The following is a 21,513-nucleotide window of genomic DNA, read 5'->3' on the forward strand; positions in this document are numbered from 1 at the left end:
TGTGCGACATACGGTGTGGGAGTTATAGGCCAAAACGCGTTGTCGTTGCTTATAGCGCCCCCTACAGGCGGACCTGTGCAGTTTTTTGCGTCTGAGGTACGGGCGGGGGTGTGGGCCAGCCCTCCAAATTGCACCGCCCTACCTTGCACGGTTTAGCCTGCAGCGGGACTTTTATCAACGGAAGAATAAAAATAATAACTAGAACTGCAAGCAGTTATGAACGGGGGCCAAGCCTCCCCGCGCGAGCCGGTCCCCGCGGCCCTCGGAACCCGGCGCCGCGGGCCCCGAGGGACGCGGGGCTCGGGGCGATCGCGGGGACGTGCGCCGTCGTCCTAGCTGCGGCATTCCAGTTCAGGGCAATTGTCAGGACACATCCTGACGCTGAGCTGCAGTATTCACTGTAGTGGGTGTGCACTGTTAGTGCCAAAGGCAGAATGCGTGGTGATTTTGATTTGTTGTAATAAATCCCGCCCACTTTGACCAATCATTACGTAAGTTTGCGGTTGGCCTCAGGATGGAACCCACATCATGCACAGCGAATTTCGTAGGAATCCGAGCAACTTTTTGGAAACTCGATGTTTTGGGGTTTGTAGCGCCCCCTATCGGCCGATCCGCACCAAATTTGGCACAGAGTCTGCGGATGACCTCTGGAACCACCGTGTTAAGTTTGAAGTCGAAAGACTCTAGTTTGACCGAAATATGACACAACATGTGTTTTTTAAGCTAGCCGAAAGATTGTTCGGTTATAATTAGCGCATTTTTTGTCGTGCAACAACTCTTTTGATAAGTTTTGCTCAGACATGTCTAGACATCGTATGTGCAAAGTTTGGCGCAGATGGCACTTAAATTGTAGGAGGAGTACGAAAAAGTAGGTTTCGGACATGTGGCGACTTAGCGACGGAGATTTTCGGCGAAAGTGGGTGGGGCCTACGTCAGAAAATCCAGCGCTATTCAGGGAACACGGTAATATGAGATTTTTCAACGTGTCATTTAAAATGTGAAAGTTATAGGCAAAAATGCGTTATAGCGCCCCCTAGTGGAGCACAAACGCGATTTTCGGTAGGCGGGATCTGAGTCCTATTCTACATGTACCCATAAAATTTCAAAGCCCTAAGTGTTATACTTTGGCAGAAATTATTTTTTTTTGTTTATCTTGTCATAAGCCCCGCCCACATCGACCTGTCATGACCCCCTTGAAGATATGGCCTCAGGACTGGCCCTCCATTGTACGGACCAAATTTTGTAGAAATCGGTGCAGCCGTTCTAGAGATATAAACTTCCCATATCTCTAGCGCCCCCTAGGGGCCAAAATTCGCCAAATTCAGCTCATATGCTCCCAGTCTCATGCCAACCAAGGATCTCTGATTTGGTGTCGATAGCATTTACTTTGACCAAGATATGCCAGATTTTCCATTTTTAAGGCTAGCTACGGAAATTTGTTCGTTAATAATTCGCGGAATTTTCAACCCAAAAAATAATCTTTTGATAACTTTTGCTCATGAGGACCAGAAGAGTGCACGGGCCAATTTTCGTGCAGATTGAACAAAATCCCTAGGAGAAGTTCAAAAAAGCAGCTTTTCCAGTTTTCGTGATTTTGCGAAAAAATTATTTAGGCGGAAGTGGGCGTGGCCAATTACAAAGTGACTCAGCTTCATTCAAGGAATATGGGGATATAAGGTTTTTGAATGTGCGACATACGGTGTGGGAGTTATAGGCCAAAACGCGTTGTCCTTGCTTATAGCGCCCCCTACAGGCGGACGTGTGCAGTTTTTTGCGTCTGAGGTACGTGCGGGGGGGTGGGCCAGCCCGCCAAATTGCACCGCCCTACCTTGCACGGTTTAGCCTGCAGCATGAGTTTTATCAACGGAAGAATAAAAATAGAAAATAATAATAATAATAATAACTAGAACTGCAAGCAGTTATGAACGGGGGCCAAGCCTCCCCGCGTGAGCCGGTCCCCGCGGCCCTCGGAACACGCCGCCGCGGGCTCCGAGGGACGCGGGGCTCGGGGCGATCGCGGGGACGCGCGCTGTCGTCCTAGCTGCGGCATTCCAGTTCAGGGCGATTGTCAGGACACAGCCTGACGCTGAGCTGCAGTATTCACTGTAGTGGGTGTGCACTGTTAGTGCCACAGGCAGAATGCGTGGTGATTTTGAGTAGTTGTAATAAATCCCGCCCACTTTGACCAATCATTACGTAAGTTGGCGGGTGGCCTCAGGAGGGAGTCCACATCATGCGCAGCAAATTTCGTAGGAATCCGACCAACTTTTGGGAAACTCGATTTTTTGGGTTTGTAGCGCCCCCTATCGGCCGATCCGGACCAAATTTGGCACAGAGTCTGCGGATGACCTCTGGAACCACCGTGTTAAGTTTGAAGTTGAAAGACTTTAGTTTGACCGAAATATGACACAACATGTGTTTTTTAAGCTAGCTGAAAGATTGTTCGGTTATAATTAGCGCATTTTTTGTCGTGCAACAATTCTTTTGATAAGTTTTGCTCAGACATGTCTAGACATCGTATGTGCAAAGTTTGGCGCAGATGGCACTTAAATTGTAGGAAAAGTACGAAAAAGTAGGTTTCGGACATGTGGTGACTTAGCGACGGGAATTTTCGGCGAAAGTGGGCGGGGCCTACGTCAGAAAATCCAGCGCTATTCAGGGAACACGGTAATATGAGATTTTTCAACGTGTCATTTAAAATGTGAAAGTTATAGGCAAAAATGCGTTCTAGCGCCCCCTAGTGGAGCACAAAGGCGAGTTTCGGTAGGCGGGATCTGAGTCCTATTCTACATGTACCCATAAAATTTCAAAGCCCTAAGTGTTATACTTTGGCAGAAATTAATTTTTTTTGTTTATCTTCTCATAAGTCCCGCCCACATCGACCTGTCATGACCCCCTTGAAGATATAGCCTCAGGACTGGCCCTCCATCGTACGGACCAAATTTTGTAGAAATCGGTGCAGCCGTTGTAGAGATATAAACTTCCCATATCTCTAGCGCCCCCTAGGGTCCAAAATTCGCCAAATTGAGCTCATATGCTCCCAGTCTCATGCCAACCCAGGATCTCTGATTTGGTGTCGATAGCATTTACTTTGACCGAGATATGCAAGATTTTCCATTTTTAAGGCTAGCTACAGAAATTTGTTCGTTAATAATTCGCGGAATTTTCAACCCAAAAAAGAATCTTTTGATAACTTTAGCTCAGGAGGAGCAGAAGAGTGTCCGGGCCAAATTTCGTGCAGATCGAACAAAAATCCTAGGAGGAGTTGGAAAAAGCAGGTTTGCCAGTTTTCGCGATTTTGCAAAAAAATTATTTAGGCGGAAGTGGGCGTGGCCAATTACAAAGTGACTCAGCTCCATTCAAGGAATATGGGGATATAAGGTTTTTGAATGTGCGACATACGGTGTGGGAGTTATAGGCCAAAACGCGTTGTCCTTGGTTATAGCGCCCCCTGCTGGCGGACGTGTGCAGTTTTTTGCGTCTGAGGTACGGGCGGGGGTGTGGGCCAGCCCTCCAAATTGCACCGCCCTACCTTGCACGGTTTAGCCTGCAGCAGGACTTTTAGTAACGGAAGAATAAAAATAATAATAATAATAATAATAATAAAAATCTGAACAATTACAATAGGGTTCCCAGCACCGCTGGTCCTGGGAACCGCGTATGCCTTGCATTCGCGGTCCCCAGGCCCCGCGGGCTTGGCCCCCTAATAAAAACCTGAGCAATTACAATAGGGTTCCCAGCACCGCTGGTACTGGGAAACGCGTATGCTTGCATCCGCGTTCCCCAGTCCCCGCGGGCTTGGCCCCCTAATAACGCTTTTGGATGGCCTGGATGGTACAATCATCCCTGAGAACATCTAGTGTTTAAAATTAACTGCAGTTATTATAATCAGCAGACAATAACGGACAGTAACCTAAGAAGTGTAAGATCCAACATGCTAAAGTGATGACACTTGCCAGTGTTAACACTGTATTTGGATTCAAATGCAGTCACCAATTTACATACAGAAGGTTTTGATCTCTATCTGATACATGCCATAGGCTTCTTTACACCTGTTATCTTGCTTTTTATTCCATTGTCCCTCACACTTCCGGTCTATGCCAATTATATCCCACCCACCCTTGTCACCCCATCACCTCCAAGCAGTCCCACACTAAATTGAGGAGGTTCCCCCCAGATATCTGTAAAGCAGCATGCTGACTGGCTCCTGCGAAAACAGATTCATCATATTTAGACTGGTGGTGCAGCGCTCCAGTCAAATCTCTTTCGGAGGTGTTGACTTATCTCCCTGCCTCGATCCTGGGGAGAGTGAAAAATGACGCCGGGCCATAAAAACACTTTGGTATGAGTGCAATGTGCAGCGGGGCTGAGTACTGTAATGTAAGGTGCTGCATGGGACAGAGCACAAGAGGCTCTGTTGGCAGGCTTTGAGTAGACAGGGCTCCGGGGCAGGGGAAAGCAGCTCAGCATAAGCCCAGATCAGTCTAGTCCTGGGAAGACACTGTCAGGGCTCCACAGGGAGGGGAGCAGACATCAGACAGCTTCTAATAGACATACCATCAATCACAACAATATGCCATTCTGCTCACTGTCAGACACCAGCTGATACAATTCTCAGGACAGGTACGTCACCAAAAAACAGTAAATACTGCACTAATTTGGTACTTGAAGTCACTTGAGCCCCCAGTCTCATTCTTCGTTCAGACAATCCATCACAGCCTTTCTTTCCATGTGTAATTATGCACCAAAGATTCTTTCCCTTAACCTCCAAAGTTTCCTCTCCCTCCTATCCATGCCATCCTCATACAGAAAATCCCTCCAGTACCACTAAGATGGCATTAGGCCTAGATCTCACACAGATTAAAATAACAGATTTTTCCAACCGTACACACAGTGAAAATGTTACATTCTTGTCCTAGCTTCAAGCCATCTGCTGCTGAACGCTCCTGTCTGCCTTTTTATGGCTTTGTCAGCTTCTCTTCCAAACTAAATCTTTGCAACACGTCTTTTAGGAGATTTAGACTTAGATTTAAAGTGGCCATGGATCACATGGATCCTGTAAACTTCAACAGTGGGAGACATGTCTGAGTCAGTAACCTGAAGGCAAGCCTGTAATAGAAAGCTGGACTGCATGCTAACTCAAAAACAAACACAGTGAACCCACTCTGTGGGTTGCCTCGATTGAAAAGTGTAGGGGATAATGGAAGAAGGAGGAGAAAAGAAAGAAGAGAAGAGGGGCAGAGAGGAGACAGGGAAAATAACAGGCTGGGTGGAAACGAGGGTGTACTGCTACCTAGACAGCCACATGGGCACATGGGTGTTGGGACGAGTGGGAGAATGGGGATAGGAGGCTGAACAATGGGAGAAAAGGCTGCAAAGAGGATAAAACTTTCCATGTGGGGACGGTACAGAGAGGAGAGACTGAGTCAGAATTTGAAGATGCTGGGATATGCAGCATACAGAGCAGAAACGAAAGGATAGCAGGAGGTGCACATGTGAGGCTGAAAAGTGCAAACTATCTCAAAAACGATGACAAAAAGAACCAATGGCAACTAAAAAGTAAGTGGTGAGAAGATGGTTATTTACCTGGTCGTACTCCAGGGCCCCGGGGTAAAGGGGCCAGCCCAGAAAAAGTTCAGCTATCACACAGCCTAGGGACCACATGTCTATGGCTTCACAAAACGGCAATCCCAAAATAATCTCTGGAGCCCTGTGGAACAGACAAAACACAAAACGGTTAGTCTAAGATCACACAATGATAACAGTTAACATGAAAACATTAGTAATAGTGTTATACAAGTATAGAATTTTGCAAAAATATGTTTTCTACCATGTTACAAAATAGAAAACAGATCTCTATGAATTCATAGACAGCTGAAAAGTTAGTGAGATAACAGATAAGAACAAAAACTACTTTGATACATAATAGAAACAACTTCTCTTTAACTAGTTTATCTGCTCCAGAGAACAGGTTTATCTGTTGTAGTGCTCAAATTATTCACATTTGATTGTTTACATAGAAACTGTACAGCTGATCTAAGCATAAACCTAAAGACCATTTTTACTCTGGCTGCTGCTGATGTCTTGTGCAAATAAATATCCATTATTATAAAACAAGTTGTTCTGACCAAGCAATCTGATTGGTCAACTAAACATTTAAAATATGATCAAACAGTATCATGTGCTATCAGCATGATAGCACACTGAGCTCATCACTAAAAGCGTTACTCCACCCAGGTGGGGGATGGGGGATGCTTGAATGAAACATTTTTATTCATGAAAATAGATTACAAACCACAGTGGGTCTAGATAGGTTATGACCTTCAGTTAGGCGATTTCTGGCAGCTGTTAAAGCGACATTAATAGAGTAATTAAATCAACTTTCTTTAATGAATATAATTTAAGGTGTTGTCAGATTGCTGCTACATCAACAGTTTTGTGACCACTCTGAAAATGTTGTTTTTGAAAAGCTAATGCCAAAAAATATGGAGGGAAGCAGAATATTTCATGAGATAAAAAGGACACTTTGAGTATTGTAAATGCTTACATCTATCTGTTTTTTAAGATACATTTTGACCTTTGGACATTACAACACTATGGAGTTACTGGAAGCTACTAGCTCAAAATACATGTGTTATTCATAGATATAGTAGCAAAATCTATTGATGGGAAAATGCTTTTTTTTTTTCAGTTACACCAAAAGAGACCTAGCAAAGCAGTTCTGTGTTTGTATCAGTGGTATTCGTTCAGTTTGGGAAATCTGACAATCTCCAGAAAGCATTAGCATTAGCTCAAGTTGGCTGCTGACTCAACAGGGACTAAAAATCGTCTCTGTTGCTAGGCTGTTACTAAGGGTCAGCCTTATTGATGGAATAGTAAACTAGGTTACATTACAAAGGAGTCTGCCAACCTGGCTGATTCTTTTCCGGTTATTAGGCAGACTGTGTTTTTCTGGGGTTACTTAATTAATTACTAATTTCATGGAATTCCTATTGATGGCCTGTGGGACTGTGTGGTACATCTGCAATGGTGCCAAGTGACTTGTAAGTGAGTGTTGTGCATGCACTCGAGTCACCAGGCCTCAGGAGGCTGAGTCAGTGGGTTAGCAGGTCAGCCAGGCCAGGATCAGACCTTTGACAGGCTGCTGTATCTGCCCTAGGCTGATAGGAAATAAGAAGCACAGTCACTACCTCTTCGCCTACACACTGGCTCGGGGTTACTTCAAGTGACTCCATAATAGCACTGTAATGCCATGTCGCAGAGACAGCCAATGGTGACGCAGACCTGTCAGCACCAATATAGGTAAGAGAAGCTGACAACTGTCAAGAACTCTGTGTTTAGGACACACTAAAGCCTATAAACTGTGACAGTGCACTGACAACGAGTTCTTTACTCTTTCGGTACAAAAGTGGCTTTTGAAGACATTAAAATCAATAGGACGTGTTAGAGCTGCATAATTAACTGAAATATTATTGAAACTGCAATATGGTTAAGTGCAAAATCCAAATCACTGAAGCTGCAATTTTTTGATGAAGGTACAATGTGTGACAAAACAGCATTATAACAAAGTACTATAGTGCTGCAGAGATGGCCTGGCCTCCAAATACTGTTCTCCAGATGTAAGAAAATGTGTGTTTGGTACAGACCACAACATGTATTATTGTGAATTGTATTGTCACTGAAAATTAAAATTGTGAGGCAAAAATTCTCATTCCCACTAATGACGAATCATATTACAATCTCAAGTAATTGCAGTATGATTTTATCATATTGTGTAGCCTTAATGACTATGTAGCACACAGACAGTAGAACAGTAGACGGCTATTAGACATGTCAGGATGCTGCATTTTAAAAGGAATGTCTTGAGAGTGACAATCAGATAATGGAGAAAAATAATACTGTTGCGAACTGGCTAAAAAGGCGAAGGATGCATGTTGAGACTAAAAAATAATTTTCCTTATATCCTTTATTTTATGCAACAACAGAGCTGGGGGATAATTTAACCTTTGTGTTTGTAGTTTTAACTTTATCAATATAAATACACTGAGATCATGCTCTGACAATCACTTCAATAATAATTATGTGCTCATTGCCAACATACTGTAGATGACAGCATTGCTCAGAATAACTCAGCCCTAAAATTACATTAGAGAGAAACTTAAGTGACTAAGAGGTATCATTTCACTTCCATTCAGCATGTAGCCTATATATCCACTCAACCAAATATTTACCAACATGAAAGAATCCAGAGGATTTAAAATAGGTTATGGTAATCTAAAGAACGACAAGGATGGGATTCCAAGACAACTAGCTCAAGTGTACTTCAGACAGCTGACCATACCAACTAAGGCAATCCTGCTCTTTCATACTGAACATATCCTGCAGTCAACTTCTCGATGACGTCTTTAGAGGCATATGGGATGGAATGGTGTCCAGCATATGGCTAGCAACAGCAAACTTAAGACCTGCTAAAATAAGTTTTAGACAAATTTATCACATGGTCAAAACAAATGCCTGCAACAGCTGGTGCAGCAGGCAACATAGCAGCAGAAACCAACCAGGCAGTTATGCCAACCATTTTAGCCTCACAGGCATGTCCTATTTATAAGGAACAGGTTCTCCCCTGGAGGAAGTGAGGAGAGGGATGCTACATATCAACACACCCTTTGATTCACCAGGCTAATATGGGGATATACAGTAAGACTGATCAGTACAACTTGAGCAGTACTACAATCCATCATCGGGTCGATCTATTGGTTGGAAAGTACCTTGTAGCCAAAAACGCTTTGGCCCCCGCAAAAGCCAGTGCACAGGTCCATTAACTGCTCCTATTCAACTTCTGAGATCCAGCTTATCAGCTGTGTCAGTTCTATATATGCCTCAATCTGCTTATATAAACAATCCTTCCCTATTTCTTTAAATCAAATTAAAGCAACTAATTCGGCACCAAGCAAGCAGTAGTAACTACGTCAAAACAAGTATTAAAACCTTTTCAGAGATCAGGAAAGTATTCATAACAAGGTGATCAGGGCTGGGCAAAATAACTGATATATTTTTCCACAATAAAATGTTTCATTTCAGTCGATGTTGACCAGTATTTTTAATAACCCATTTTTAATAAAGTCCAGGAGAAAAAAAGGTTGAATACAACCACTTCTTTCTGAATTTAACCGCCTTACTTTGACTTAACCACTTTTTTTTTAAATAAAAGCCACAGGTAATAGAAATAATGAGACTTTATTAAAAAAACTGCCACACTGGAGAGCAGACCTTTCCCTCTTTATTAACCACTTCATCAGCAACTGCACTCTTTCTCTGACACCACACTGTCTCTGTGTCACTTGTAACGGTGCAACTGAACAACACACCTGTTAAATGATTGGCTGTTTGCATGTCACTTGTGATATACAATAAGTCACCATGACGGACCATTTCCTCTCTTGCAGCATATGAAACATTTTTAGGATCGCTCTGTGCCATTTTCAAAATCTTACAACCTGAAAGAAATACATTAACCAAAATAATGATGCCAGTAAAAACTTAGTTGCATAAATCATCACACCTGAATCAGCTCTATTTTCAGGAAAAATAACTAAGACGGGGATGGAATACAACAATTTAGGAGCCACCTTATGTTTAGCTCTTCCTCATTTGTTTATTATTTATTGTTTGTTTAGGTTCCTCCAAAGATTATGCAAAGCGCTTCTGGGTACAGACAAGATATACTGCATTATCTTCTTCATATCCTATTCTTACTATTCCCTACTGAATGCACAATAGCAGTACACTGTGTAAAATTACATAGTGAAATAAAGAGAGTCAAATAGAAAACAGGTTTCTCTCCTTTGGTTTGGGGGGATGAGTGGATGTTGCTATGGTTGCACTGCTCTGTCCTAATCAACGCAACTCAAGCCTCACCGCCCTCCTGTGAAACCAAATCTATTTTCCATCCTTAGGATATGACGTACAAGCTGAGGGGCCATTGAATACAAGAAAAGCAGAGGCCTCGTGACTGTTCACTGCCACGTGCAAGAGCTCCAGAGAAAACAGACAGGTAAAACAAAAAGATGAGCAATGTGGTGGACTGGTATCTTGCCTTTTGCAGAGTGCATGCAGAGACTCTTATTCTGCGTAAAACTGAACAGGAATAAGTGTGTATGGACAATGAATGAATGTGTAGACCTAAAATAGCACAAACTCACAGACATATGACATGGCAATGCACCTGGTCAGCACCTGTGCATACACAAGAGATAAATCGTGGAATTAAATAATGGCGGTCAAGTTTAAGAAACAGAGAAAACTGACCGCCTTTTGTCTTCATAACTGCCTTGATTCTTAGTGGCATAGATTTAACAAGGTGCTGGAACCATTCCTCAGAAATTTTGGTCCATATTGACATGATAGCATCAAACAGTTGCTGCAGATTTGTCGGCTGCACATCCATGATGCAGATCTCCCGCTCCACCACATCCCAAAGGTGCTCTATTGGATTGAGATCTGGTGACTGAGGAGGTCACTGGATTACAGTGAACTCACTGTCATGCTCAAGAAACCAGTTTGAGATGATCTGACCTTTGTGAAATGGTGTGTTACCCTGCTGGGAGTAGCAGAAGATCACTGTGGTTATAAAGGGATGGACATTGTCAGCAACAACACTCACTACAATACTGCCACCAGCAGCCTGAACAATTGATACAAGACAGGATGGATCCATGCTTTCATGTTGTTTATGCCAAATTCTGACCCAACCATCTGAATGTCACAGCAGAAATCGAGACTCATCAGACCAGGCAACGTTTTTCCAATCTCCTATTGTCCAATTTTGGTGAGCCCATGTGCATTATAGCCTCAGATTCCTGTTCTTAGCTGATAGGAATGGCACCCGGTGTGGTCTTCTGCTGCCGTAGCCCATCTGCTTCAAGGTTTAATGTGTTGCATGTTCAAAGGTCTTCTACATAGTTTGATTGTAACGGCTATTTGAATTACTGTTGCTGTTCTATAATCGAACCAGAATATACATATACATATATATATATATATATACACACACACACACACATATATATATATGCTGTCAATTGATTAAAGTATTTAAATGCAATTTATTGCAAATTAATCACACATTTTTTTATTTGTTCAATGTTAAATGTACCTTAAGGGATATACTTTAAGTGTCTAAGTGTAATTCAAATGGAACTTTATTAAATCAAAACAATGACAAATATTGTCCAGAAACCCTCAAAGGCACTGCATTTGGCATAAAAAATATTTTCAAATAAAAACGTGACAAACCCATTAGTCCATCGGGCCCAGATGAGCAAATTGACCTGCTTGATTTAACATTAAGGACAAAACACACTAAAAACTTAAACAGAAAAGTCAATTATTCATGTTTTTGTATTAAGACAACAGGATCATTTACATCAGTGTCACTCTGACAGTTTACATCAGTGAGGATGTTTTAGATAACAGCAGACAGCAAACTGCACACCGACACACACCGAGGAGATGAAGAGGAGAGAAAGAGTCTGGACTCTTCATCATGACTTAAAATAATGCAGTGCAGTGACAAATGTTTTGTGGAGGAGATGAGCGTCTGTCAGTTTGGCCTTTACAGCAAAAGATATTTTTATCTGTAGAGTTTAAACAACAGAACTGTACAGTAACATCAGAATTCATCATCAATAAAGTTTTTTATATCAGTTAGCACTTCACACTCACTCCCCTCCCTCCCTCCTTTCTGCAGCTCGTCTCTCCTCCCTTGCTGTTGTGATTATTGGCATGAAATAATTAAGTACTTAAGTAGTACCCAAATTGGACATGGAGTAAAAAAAAGTCATGCACCACAGAGGTATACAGTAACATTATGATTCATGATCATAAATTGTTTTTATATCAAGTCGACACATCTGTCCATATTCACACGCTTTCTCTCTCTCTCTGCTGTGGGTCAGACTTATTTTTATTTTTACCTGGTTTCAGGTGGAGCTGCAGCTCGATCAGCACTCGCTCATCTCCCTTCTCATATACTTCTGTTTCTTTGTGCTGAGCCAGTTGCTTAAACAGACAGGCCTATTTACATTGTGGCAACAGTGGCGTTAAACGGAATTTGTGTTAACGTGTTATTAACGTATTAACCTTGACAGCCCTAATATACATACACGTGTATATACATATACACACACACGTGTATATATATACACATATATATATAACCCAACTTAGGGTTTTTGACTGCATAAAACATGTAGGTACAGTTTATACAAGTACAGAATTTCCAAATATGTATTTATGGTAAAAAAAAAAAAGAAAAAAGAAAGAAATAATAATAAAATGACATGGTGGATATTTCCCTGTGTATGTGGAATATCAGGTTTATTATTGACTTCCCTCTCAAATTTATGACATTTATGAGATATCTTATGCAACAACTAGGGATGCATTATGGTCAATACATTTCACCATCCATTAGATGCAGCCAATATGGTTTGAATACTTTAATGTACCGCAAATATATCATTGTACAAAAGCTGAGCATGTTTTTCCTCAGTCACAAGACAAAAGACTGCATATCAGGTCTGCTGACTGATACTACTGCACTGTTCAAAGGTTGGAAATGAATGACTATGAGTGAGACATGAGTTGTCTACAATATCATGGTGTTCAAAGGTTTTCATAGAGCCTCATGCGTTATTGGTGAAAACCACCTCCAGAGGCAGCAGAGGGGAAAAAAAGACACTTCTTCAAAGAGCTTTCTGTGCCTGCTAGCAGCGTTGTCAGACACTCTTTTCAAAACATTCCTCAGTTCACAGCTCACTACTAGAGTTTCAAACTTTCCATCACTGTATACCGTGGAATTTTAGAGACGCTCATTAAGTTGAAAATAGTTTAAAGTACTTTGTGAATATGTTTTTAACAACTTGTGCTTGTAATTAATTTATCTGATAGATTTTGGCTGACAGTGCAACATTTGGTTTTGGTGAGGTCACTCCAAAACAAGGCCTGGCTGAGAATAACAAACTCTGCACTGGCTGCTGGCTTGTCTTTAATGGAAACCATCAGTAACAAATCCTAATGCACAATGCTGAGCACAGCAGTAACAGCAGGCCCAGCATGGGCACACCACTGTGCCAAGAGTAACCCGCCCACACTGCAGGTATGATATTCAGCAACAATCACAAAATAAAACCCAAACAGGCAGGAGCAGTGCTTAGATTTGGTTGCCATCTTTTCTCCTCACAGCCTGAAGCGTCCTCTATATTTTGCTGCTCCTTTGTGGTTTGGATCTGCCCAATAAAAACAAGTCTTTTCCTAGTCAACAAGTTCAACAGTTTGCTCCTTCAACTCAGACAGCCGCTTCCCTTCCTCCATCCATCTCTTCTTTTCCCTCCCTAATCATTTGTCTGTCTCTATGTCACAAAGAGAATGAGGCACAAGGCAACATTATGTTACTAGAACCAAAACAAACATGATGCATGGTGAGATTCCAAAACATACAGTGAATGTGCGTACTAAACTGCTGACCCAGAAGTTTGGAGGAATCCAAAGCATGGAAACAACTTGGGTTTTCAATCCTGGCCTTCTATATGAGAGCATGAGAAAAATTCAAACATGTTTCTTTAACCTATGGCTGGGCTCATACTACAAGAGTTTTAAAATCCTAACAGATTATGAAATCTGGTTGTGTCACACAAATAAGGACAAACTTATCCAATCCTCTTCCGTCTGAAGATTTCAAAATAATGGCCCATCACACACTACAGGATTTTAATCCAGATTATTGTGCCAGAGAAGAGAGCATGATCTCATGTGATCTCATAGGGAAGTTAAGTTGCCAGTTTGTTGCAGGGAACCATCCAGATTTTAACTCTTAAATATCAAACATGTTTGAAAATTATAGGGAAGGCCAGATGAGTCTAGGATCCATGTGGAGAGGTGAATCTGTAACCCTCTCACATTACCAGATAATCTGGTCTGAACTTCAGTACCAACTGAGGTTTGGCCCAGATTTCTCTTTGGTAGGGGCTAATTTAAGATAAATCAGCCCAAAACTCCTGTACTATGAGCCCAGCATAAGGTGCAATTTCTGTCTTCAATATTTATACATATAACTACTATTATTACTACTACTATTTACAAGTTTTGTGTTAATAAGGTTTTGCTGCGTTGTCCCATTGCTTTGGAACAACTGAAACAGACTTTCACAAAAATGATATTTTAAAAGCTAAGGTAGAACAAACAGCACCAATTATGCCAGTAGTACTAGTTTCCTCAAAGTTACCAAATTTCTAAATTACTGGGTAACATTAAATACAGCATCTGAATAAGAAAATGTTGAAGTTGATGTAAAGTGTATTTTTAAATTTTGACAAAAGGAAACTACTCCCTTTGCTTCCATTTGTGTCAGGCTGGGCTAAATATACTCTAGACATATCTTGTCCATACTGTACTCTGCACTGTACAGATACAAAATTAGTATTAATCTTCTTCCATCTGTGTTCTTCTGACTGTGAGTTAAATAGAAAACAAGTATATTTCCCAAAGTGTCAGTGTGTCTTTGATATGCAGGTCTGGTACATCTTTTTTTCCCAGTTGTATGTTATTTTTATCTCACCTGACAGAAAAAAAAGAAAAACAGTGCAGACACGAGTCTGACTTCCTTGCAAGATGGGCAGAGCAGAGAAATTATCTCCTTCTCTATTTCTTATTCATGGACATTATCTCATACTCCAGAAATAGTTCTCTGATTCTCCCTGCTCTGTCCTCACAGGGAGGAACCCAGTGTAAAGTGGCATCCAACCAGCTCACACAGAGAAAAGCAAATAAGGGTGGCTGCACACAGGGAGGGGGTCATTGTCATTGCATGCTTACGTAGGCCTTTCAGTAAGCTTGTTCTGATAAATAAACTCATTTGGTCTACACTGCAGTTGGCGTAAGCTCAGCCACAAAAACAAACTGACAACATGGTGACTCCATGATGGAAGAATGGAGGTTTGCCGCACGTCTCTTCCAGGAACTGTAATTCCACACACTCTGAGAGCACTCTGCATTATTCAGTGGAACACAGAGGCAGTGTGGCAAAGGCTGAGGGAGCACTTGCACTCTGATCTGCCCAGACCTTAGATTAAGCATACAAGACGTTAGACACGTTTTACAGATGTTAACCTTTCAATGTGTTGACATGGAGCCAGGGTTACAGTAAGTCAGTTTTTCCGGTTCAGATGGACTGAGCTTCTTCTCTACAGCTTTCATAATCGAAATTAGTTGTATTAGCCTAGTATGTGTACATATACAAGGAATTGGGGCTGCAAAATTAGTCAAAATATTATCAAAATTACAATATGGCTAAGTGCAACATCTACATTACAGAGGCTGCATTTCTTTGATATTGGAGAATATGTCTGTCACACATTTACTTTATCACAAAATACAGCATTATAATAAAGACCTGTAGTGCTGCAGAGATGCCCTGGTCCACAAATCTTGTTCTCCAGATGTAAGAAAAAATTTTTTTGGTACAGACCTATAAACAAATGTGACATCACAATGATTTTTAAGAATTTTAAGGCTATTACATACACATGTATGTACTTTATATATAATAAGCACCACTGACAATGACAAAAATAAAATGTCTATATAGAAGTCAACTGTTGTGTAAGTTGTAATGTGTCTATACAGCATGCAGAACTTTCATTGAGAGTGAGAGTGCATATATAGAAAACATTTACATGTTAAAAATGGTGCATTCTCACAAATATCTCAGATTCAACATAAAGTTTTTAAAAATGTGTAAGCACTGAAAATCAATAGAGTCCGATTTGACACAGCATCAAAGTGGGTTTAAATAATCTGTCACGAGAACTAACCCTGATACATAATTTAAGTGCTTATTAACTGACAGATTGCAAGCTACTGTGGGTAATGAGTGTTTCCAGGTATTTAGAGGGCCAAAGAAGTATACAATTCATGAAAAGGAAGAAACTTGTGGGTTCACAAGTTCCCACACATGCACAGAACATGTTTCTAAGACTGTCTCGAGGATTACTTGTCCATGCGGTAAAAATGCCAGACCTACATTTCAGGGAAATGTTAATCCAGTAGTCTCAGTCCAGATATTTCATGTGTGGATAGGAGACTGAACTACAGATCAGGGTTCAAACAGAGGAAATGGTCCACTGTGGAAAATCTTGAGTAGACCTTCGATTTCAGCCCTAAGTGTTATCTTGCAGTTGCATATCTAATGACCAACTATCTTGGTATCAGCATTTATTACTGTAAGCATGACTCATTGCTTTCACAAAATCTTAAGACAATAAGTTTTGATAAATTGTCATCAGTAATGTGGATATAATAGCTATTTAAGTAAAGACAAATAATAAAACAGCTACAACATTTCAAAAAGTTACATCACTTTACTGTTACGCAGGATTTAAAACCAGGAAAAGACAACATGCCATATCAAAATATAACAATATCCAAAATAAGACTATGTATAGTCTTGTATCACAATAATAAGGATGTATTACCCTGCCCTAGTCTGATACATGCATTTTTTGAAAATGTGGTAAAAATTTAAAGTAAATGAAAAAGTGATAGAACACTCCACATCCAAATAATTTACATCTACAAAACCTAGTCACATTTAGTCTTGAACCTGGACTTAAGAACAGAATGGCCCAAGCTGCGCTCAGGCTCATAGGGGAGTAACAATGGAGCCTGAGCATTAAGTGCTTTAAAAGTAATCACTAAAATTAATTCAGAAACTTACTGGCAACCAGTGAAGATAGGCTAAATAAGAATGATAAGATCTTGTCTTCTAGTATTTGTTAAAAGCTAAGCTGAAGGCATGAGATGGTTTTTTGCCTTAACTCTGAATACAACAATCTCACTGATAATAAAAATGTATGTATGACCTTCTTGAATTCAGGTTAAACCAGAAAAGAGCACATATTTGAGGTGCTCCTCAACTGACAAAAACAGAAACTTTTCTAACAACAAAAGAAGGATCACTGTCAAATATGGACTGTGGATTTGACAAAATAATACAAACTAAAAAGACACAACCTCAGCAAGAAAAACTAAACTAGAAGCTCAATAAAAGAAATTGATTGGGCAGTTCAAAAATATTTTTTTGTCCTCTGGTCTGCAATGCTATTTATCTTTCATCTTTCTATGGTATAAAGAAAGTAGTTCCTCCATGAAACTATTCAGAAGACCTGTGCATTATCTTGAGTAATTGGGTCGTGATTTCTGGAAAGACATTGCTGTCAAGCTTTTCAAATGATTTTTTTGGTTTGGTGTGGTGCTTTGAGCAGCGCCAGCTGTCTGCCATCTACTCTACATATGTAGTACTCTATATTCAAGGGAAAGCAGACATCTCTATGACCAACATCTCCAAAATTCAGAAACTCATGCCAGAACAATCTAGATGAATGAACAGCACTACAGGCCATAGGAAAAATATACATTTATGATTTGGGGGTGAACTGTCTCTTTAAAGTTTTGTTTTCAAATTGGAATATGAATCTAAAAATGGCCACTTCTAGAAAATTGAGCTCAGAGAGTTCCAGCTAAGCTGAGTGTGCAAACTAGGGTGGCAAATTACGAGCAGCCACAGGCCAAATGCTTGTAAATTGTGTAAGTGAATTGAATGGCTGATAGATTTGATCTATCAACCAGCCACTTTAGATTACTGGCCAACAAATATTCAGTGCTGCACACATAACCAAACACAAAAACACAAATGGACGTATGAAAATCAAAACAGCTGACGTTAGAGCTGGTTGACCTTGAGCAAGTAAGTGAGAGCTCTCTAGTATTTCAAGCTGTCCTTATTTCATTCTGGCTGCCTATGTGCTTCACCATCTATAGAAGTCAAAGCCCACTGGCCGGTGTCCCATGCGCTATTTTAAGCAACCCTTCACTCTTAGCCTCAGCAACGCTGTTCACTCACAGTATGCTTTGCATACTCCTGTATGCCAGCGGGTACACAACACAATATTTACAGCACATTTACCATTTATTAGTATTTTGCAATCAAAACAACTTTGTCCTGACAGGAAAATCAAATCAGAAATAAATTTAATTATTCAGCTCTAACATTACATAATGAACTATTGAGCAATTAACCATGGAAGAAAAAGCAAAGCACAGATTTTCACTGAGCCAGCTTCTCTGACACAGATCAGTTAATAATGGAGCAAATGATTTTTAACCAGATAGACCCTACTATAATTCTGCACTTGCAAAAAAATCTCACATCAAAATACACCATGCAACACCTGTGAGGAGGGCACAAAATTAGCACCAGCTACAGCTTAATGCTGTTTAATATGCCAGTAGCTGGTGGACAAAAAAGTTAATTTTGTCCCCTGCCTATGAGAAAGTGCTGGTCACCAATGGTTGAGGTTGACAGAAGTGACAAACAGAGTTGAAGCAGCTGCACTGTTCACTTCCTCCCCCACAAAAGCAAAGTACGACAGGTCTATTTTGAGCAACTTCCTGAAACAAAGTGTATTTAAAACAATACGACAATATTCACAAAAATGAAAAATTGATTCATGTTTGGGGTGAATAGAGAATGCAATAATTATGTGTCACTAACGAGTATTTTTCCACTGCTTCCACAAAACTATGGCCAAGGAATGAGCCAGCGCCAGTATTATCTTCTTGCTTTACTCAGTGAGAAAGTCTCCAGTAAATGCAAATAGAGACAGACATCAAATCATTTTTTTGCATCTATTTTCATCAACGGTGTTTTAATTCTCAGCAGAGTATACTGCTTCACTACACTCGATCTAAGCCAAAAGAAAGGAAAAACACTTGTGTAAAAAAATGGCTCAGTGTGCAGGGAGCGAGAATTATTCAAATGCCATGTAAATGCCTTTCATTAAAAGAGCCTAGCACTGACCTGAATGTGGCTCGTAAATCCTCCTCACTTCCTCCCAGCCTCAGAAACCAAGCTTTAAGACAAAAAAGAACTGACAATCTGTGCCACAAAATCAACTGACTTAATCTCATAATTTAAGTAAATCTCCACACAGATATTCTTGCCATACTGCCGCAGGCTGTAAGAAACTGGTCAGAAAACATTGTATACAGACATTCCTAACAGTGTTTGTTTGGGACTGGGATAAAAACAAACTGCAGTTGAGAATCTTAGCCTTAAGTCTAGATCTAAGTTGACTTTTTCACCTTTTTATCAACTTTCAGTGTTTCAAGTGGCAAGCCAAAACTCCCTTTCATTTGCTTCAATGCTGTATAAACTGACTGACATCTTTCACAGCAACATTAGCTGTGTCACACAGCAAAGTCAAATGGGCCAAACTCTGCCAAATCTAGAATGACAGAATTTATATTTGTTAGAGACATTAAAGGGGACTCAAACAAGTTGCAATTTCACTGACAGTCTGGGGGGAGAGTACTTGAAGTTAAAATGTGCTTTCCCTTGTTAGCCACATTGACACTTCTGAAGGTAGGAAATTTCAGTGAAGAGGATGGTGATACCACTTATAGCACAAATATCAGAAGTGACTTTACTGATGTTTGAATTAAATTTACAGTGCTTAACAAATGTATTAGATCACCTGTCATAAAAACGAGAAAATCTTTCAAAAACTTGTTTATAACTAAAATTGTTATTGTTATTTATTTGGCAAATAACAAACTGAAACAACTAAATAGTCCTTTTTCACACATAATAACCAAAAAACATAATATCTTGTATGGCCTCCTTTGGCCTTGATAACAGCTTATATTCTTGCTGGCACTGTTTTTATGTACTTTTCGACAGTCTCTTTTGTTACTGAGTTCCAAATAGTTTCTGGCTGTTCCCACAGACTTGCTTTATATGAAACTTCTGTGCCATCAATCTTTGAACCTACTAAATCCCAAATTTGTTCAATAGGATTCAAATCTGGACTTTGACTTTGCCAGTCTATCAGTTCCAGAACTCCAAATTCCTTTTTCTTGGTCAAATAGTCTCTGCACAGCTTTGAAGTATGATTGGGGTCATTGTTTTTTTGTAAAACAGTAAATTTGAAAATTCATGGATAATAATAATTATATTTTAGCATTAAAAATATCATTTCGATAAAGAGCTTCTACATACTGGTGTATTAACCGTTACAGAAACATAAAAAATGATTTTGGTAATTACCAATGTTGTTAATTTAGGGCAGCTGTGGCATAAACCTTACACTCTGTGGTGGTCTAATAAATTTGTTAAGCAGTGTATGTACAGTCGTCTTTTCAGGTACTGGTTTCAGGGTGAGGTGCATGCCATTTAGGAGGATTAGGGACGAAGAGTGAGAGAGTGAGGGAGGGACAAATTGTGCAGGAAGGGTAAGATGGCATATGAGCAACAACAGGCCAACCTATCTACAAACAAAAAATCTACTATAGGATTCATCAGACAGGAAGAGCCACTGGCACGATAGAGAGAACAAAAGCACAAAGCACCAAAACTTCAAAAATAAACATTGATAGCCTTCCTTGCCAGAAATCGGTTCACTTGGGCGCCACCTTTGGTGCATCCTCAACAGGGCTTACTGTTTTTTTTTCTCTATTTCTATTGTTTATCTGATCATTTTGAAGTCAGTTTTTAAACTTATAACCATCCCTAGTGTGCCTGCTGGGGAAGCGCATACATTTAGCATCAAACATGTCTAATGTAGTATATAGACCATATAGTTTAACTGCATATAATAACATTACATTCTATTTCCACAACATTTGGCAATTATGCAAGTGAGGTGTGAACAAAGTACAAGTAAAGCATGAGACATTACAGAGTCAGTGTAAACAGATGCATAGCTTAAAAAGGAAAAATATCCATCAGTTCAGAAGGAGGACTGAAATGTAGTTGGTTTCCTCGTTCTATTAGTTCAATGTAGCACACTTAAACTGTGGCATCGCACAATCACATTGATTTTCCACTGTGTCCTCACAACAGTGGGTCACTTGCAGAGGGACAGCACAATGAAAGTATGCTGTACATACGCAACTGTATGTTGTACATACGCAACTGTATGTACAATGGGCAAATATTGAAAGTCACAGTAATTCCTTGGGTCTTGGGAAAGGTTCAAGGAAGGTATAAAGATGCTGTAGCTATTGAGTCAGTTATGATATTCCTTGTTGAATCACTATCTCTAATGAACAGAGTGTACCGGCAGCCAAGGTTTGAATTCAAATGATTTAACAAATGATTTAACAGCCATTAGTCATGCCACTTGTGCACCAGGCATGTATTTCTATGATGAGATCAAAATCCTAGTTACAAGGATTAACTATATTAAGCTCTGGGTGGCAAGAAGCATCCCTCCCCACACAAAGTTAACTAGGCAACTCTGTGCAACCAATGAAATGCCATGTTGTGGTTTTATTTGCTTTAACTAGAAAGACAAGGTAATACAGCCTATTCATGACACCATGTCAGAAAATAAGTTTGTATCTATCGTGTACATTTTCACACATATCTACAGTGCCGAAACAATTTACTTTTAT

General features: G+C 40.2%; 1 protein-coding gene across 2 annotated transcripts in view; it reads right to left on the reverse strand.

Moving 5' to 3' along the window:
- The window catches only part of hipk3b (homeodomain interacting protein kinase 3b), a 61,358-nt gene that overhangs the window by 23,199 nt on the left and 16,646 nt on the right, over positions 1 to 21,513 (reverse strand). For both annotated transcript variants that reach the window (XM_084718334.1, XM_084718342.1), the window contains exon 3: positions 5,587 to 5,710. In XM_084718334.1, coding sequence (XP_084574460.1) covers positions 5,587 to 5,710 — 124 coding nt within the window. The remainder of the gene's footprint in view (positions 1 to 5,586; positions 5,711 to 21,513) is intronic.

This window comes from Lutjanus erythropterus, chromosome 1 (genome assembly GCF_056507025.1).
Source record: "Lutjanus erythropterus isolate fLutEry1 chromosome 1, fLutEry1.hap2, whole genome shotgun sequence".
Lineage (NCBI taxonomy): Eukaryota > Metazoa > Chordata > Actinopteri > Lutjaniformes > Lutjanidae > Lutjanus > Lutjanus erythropterus.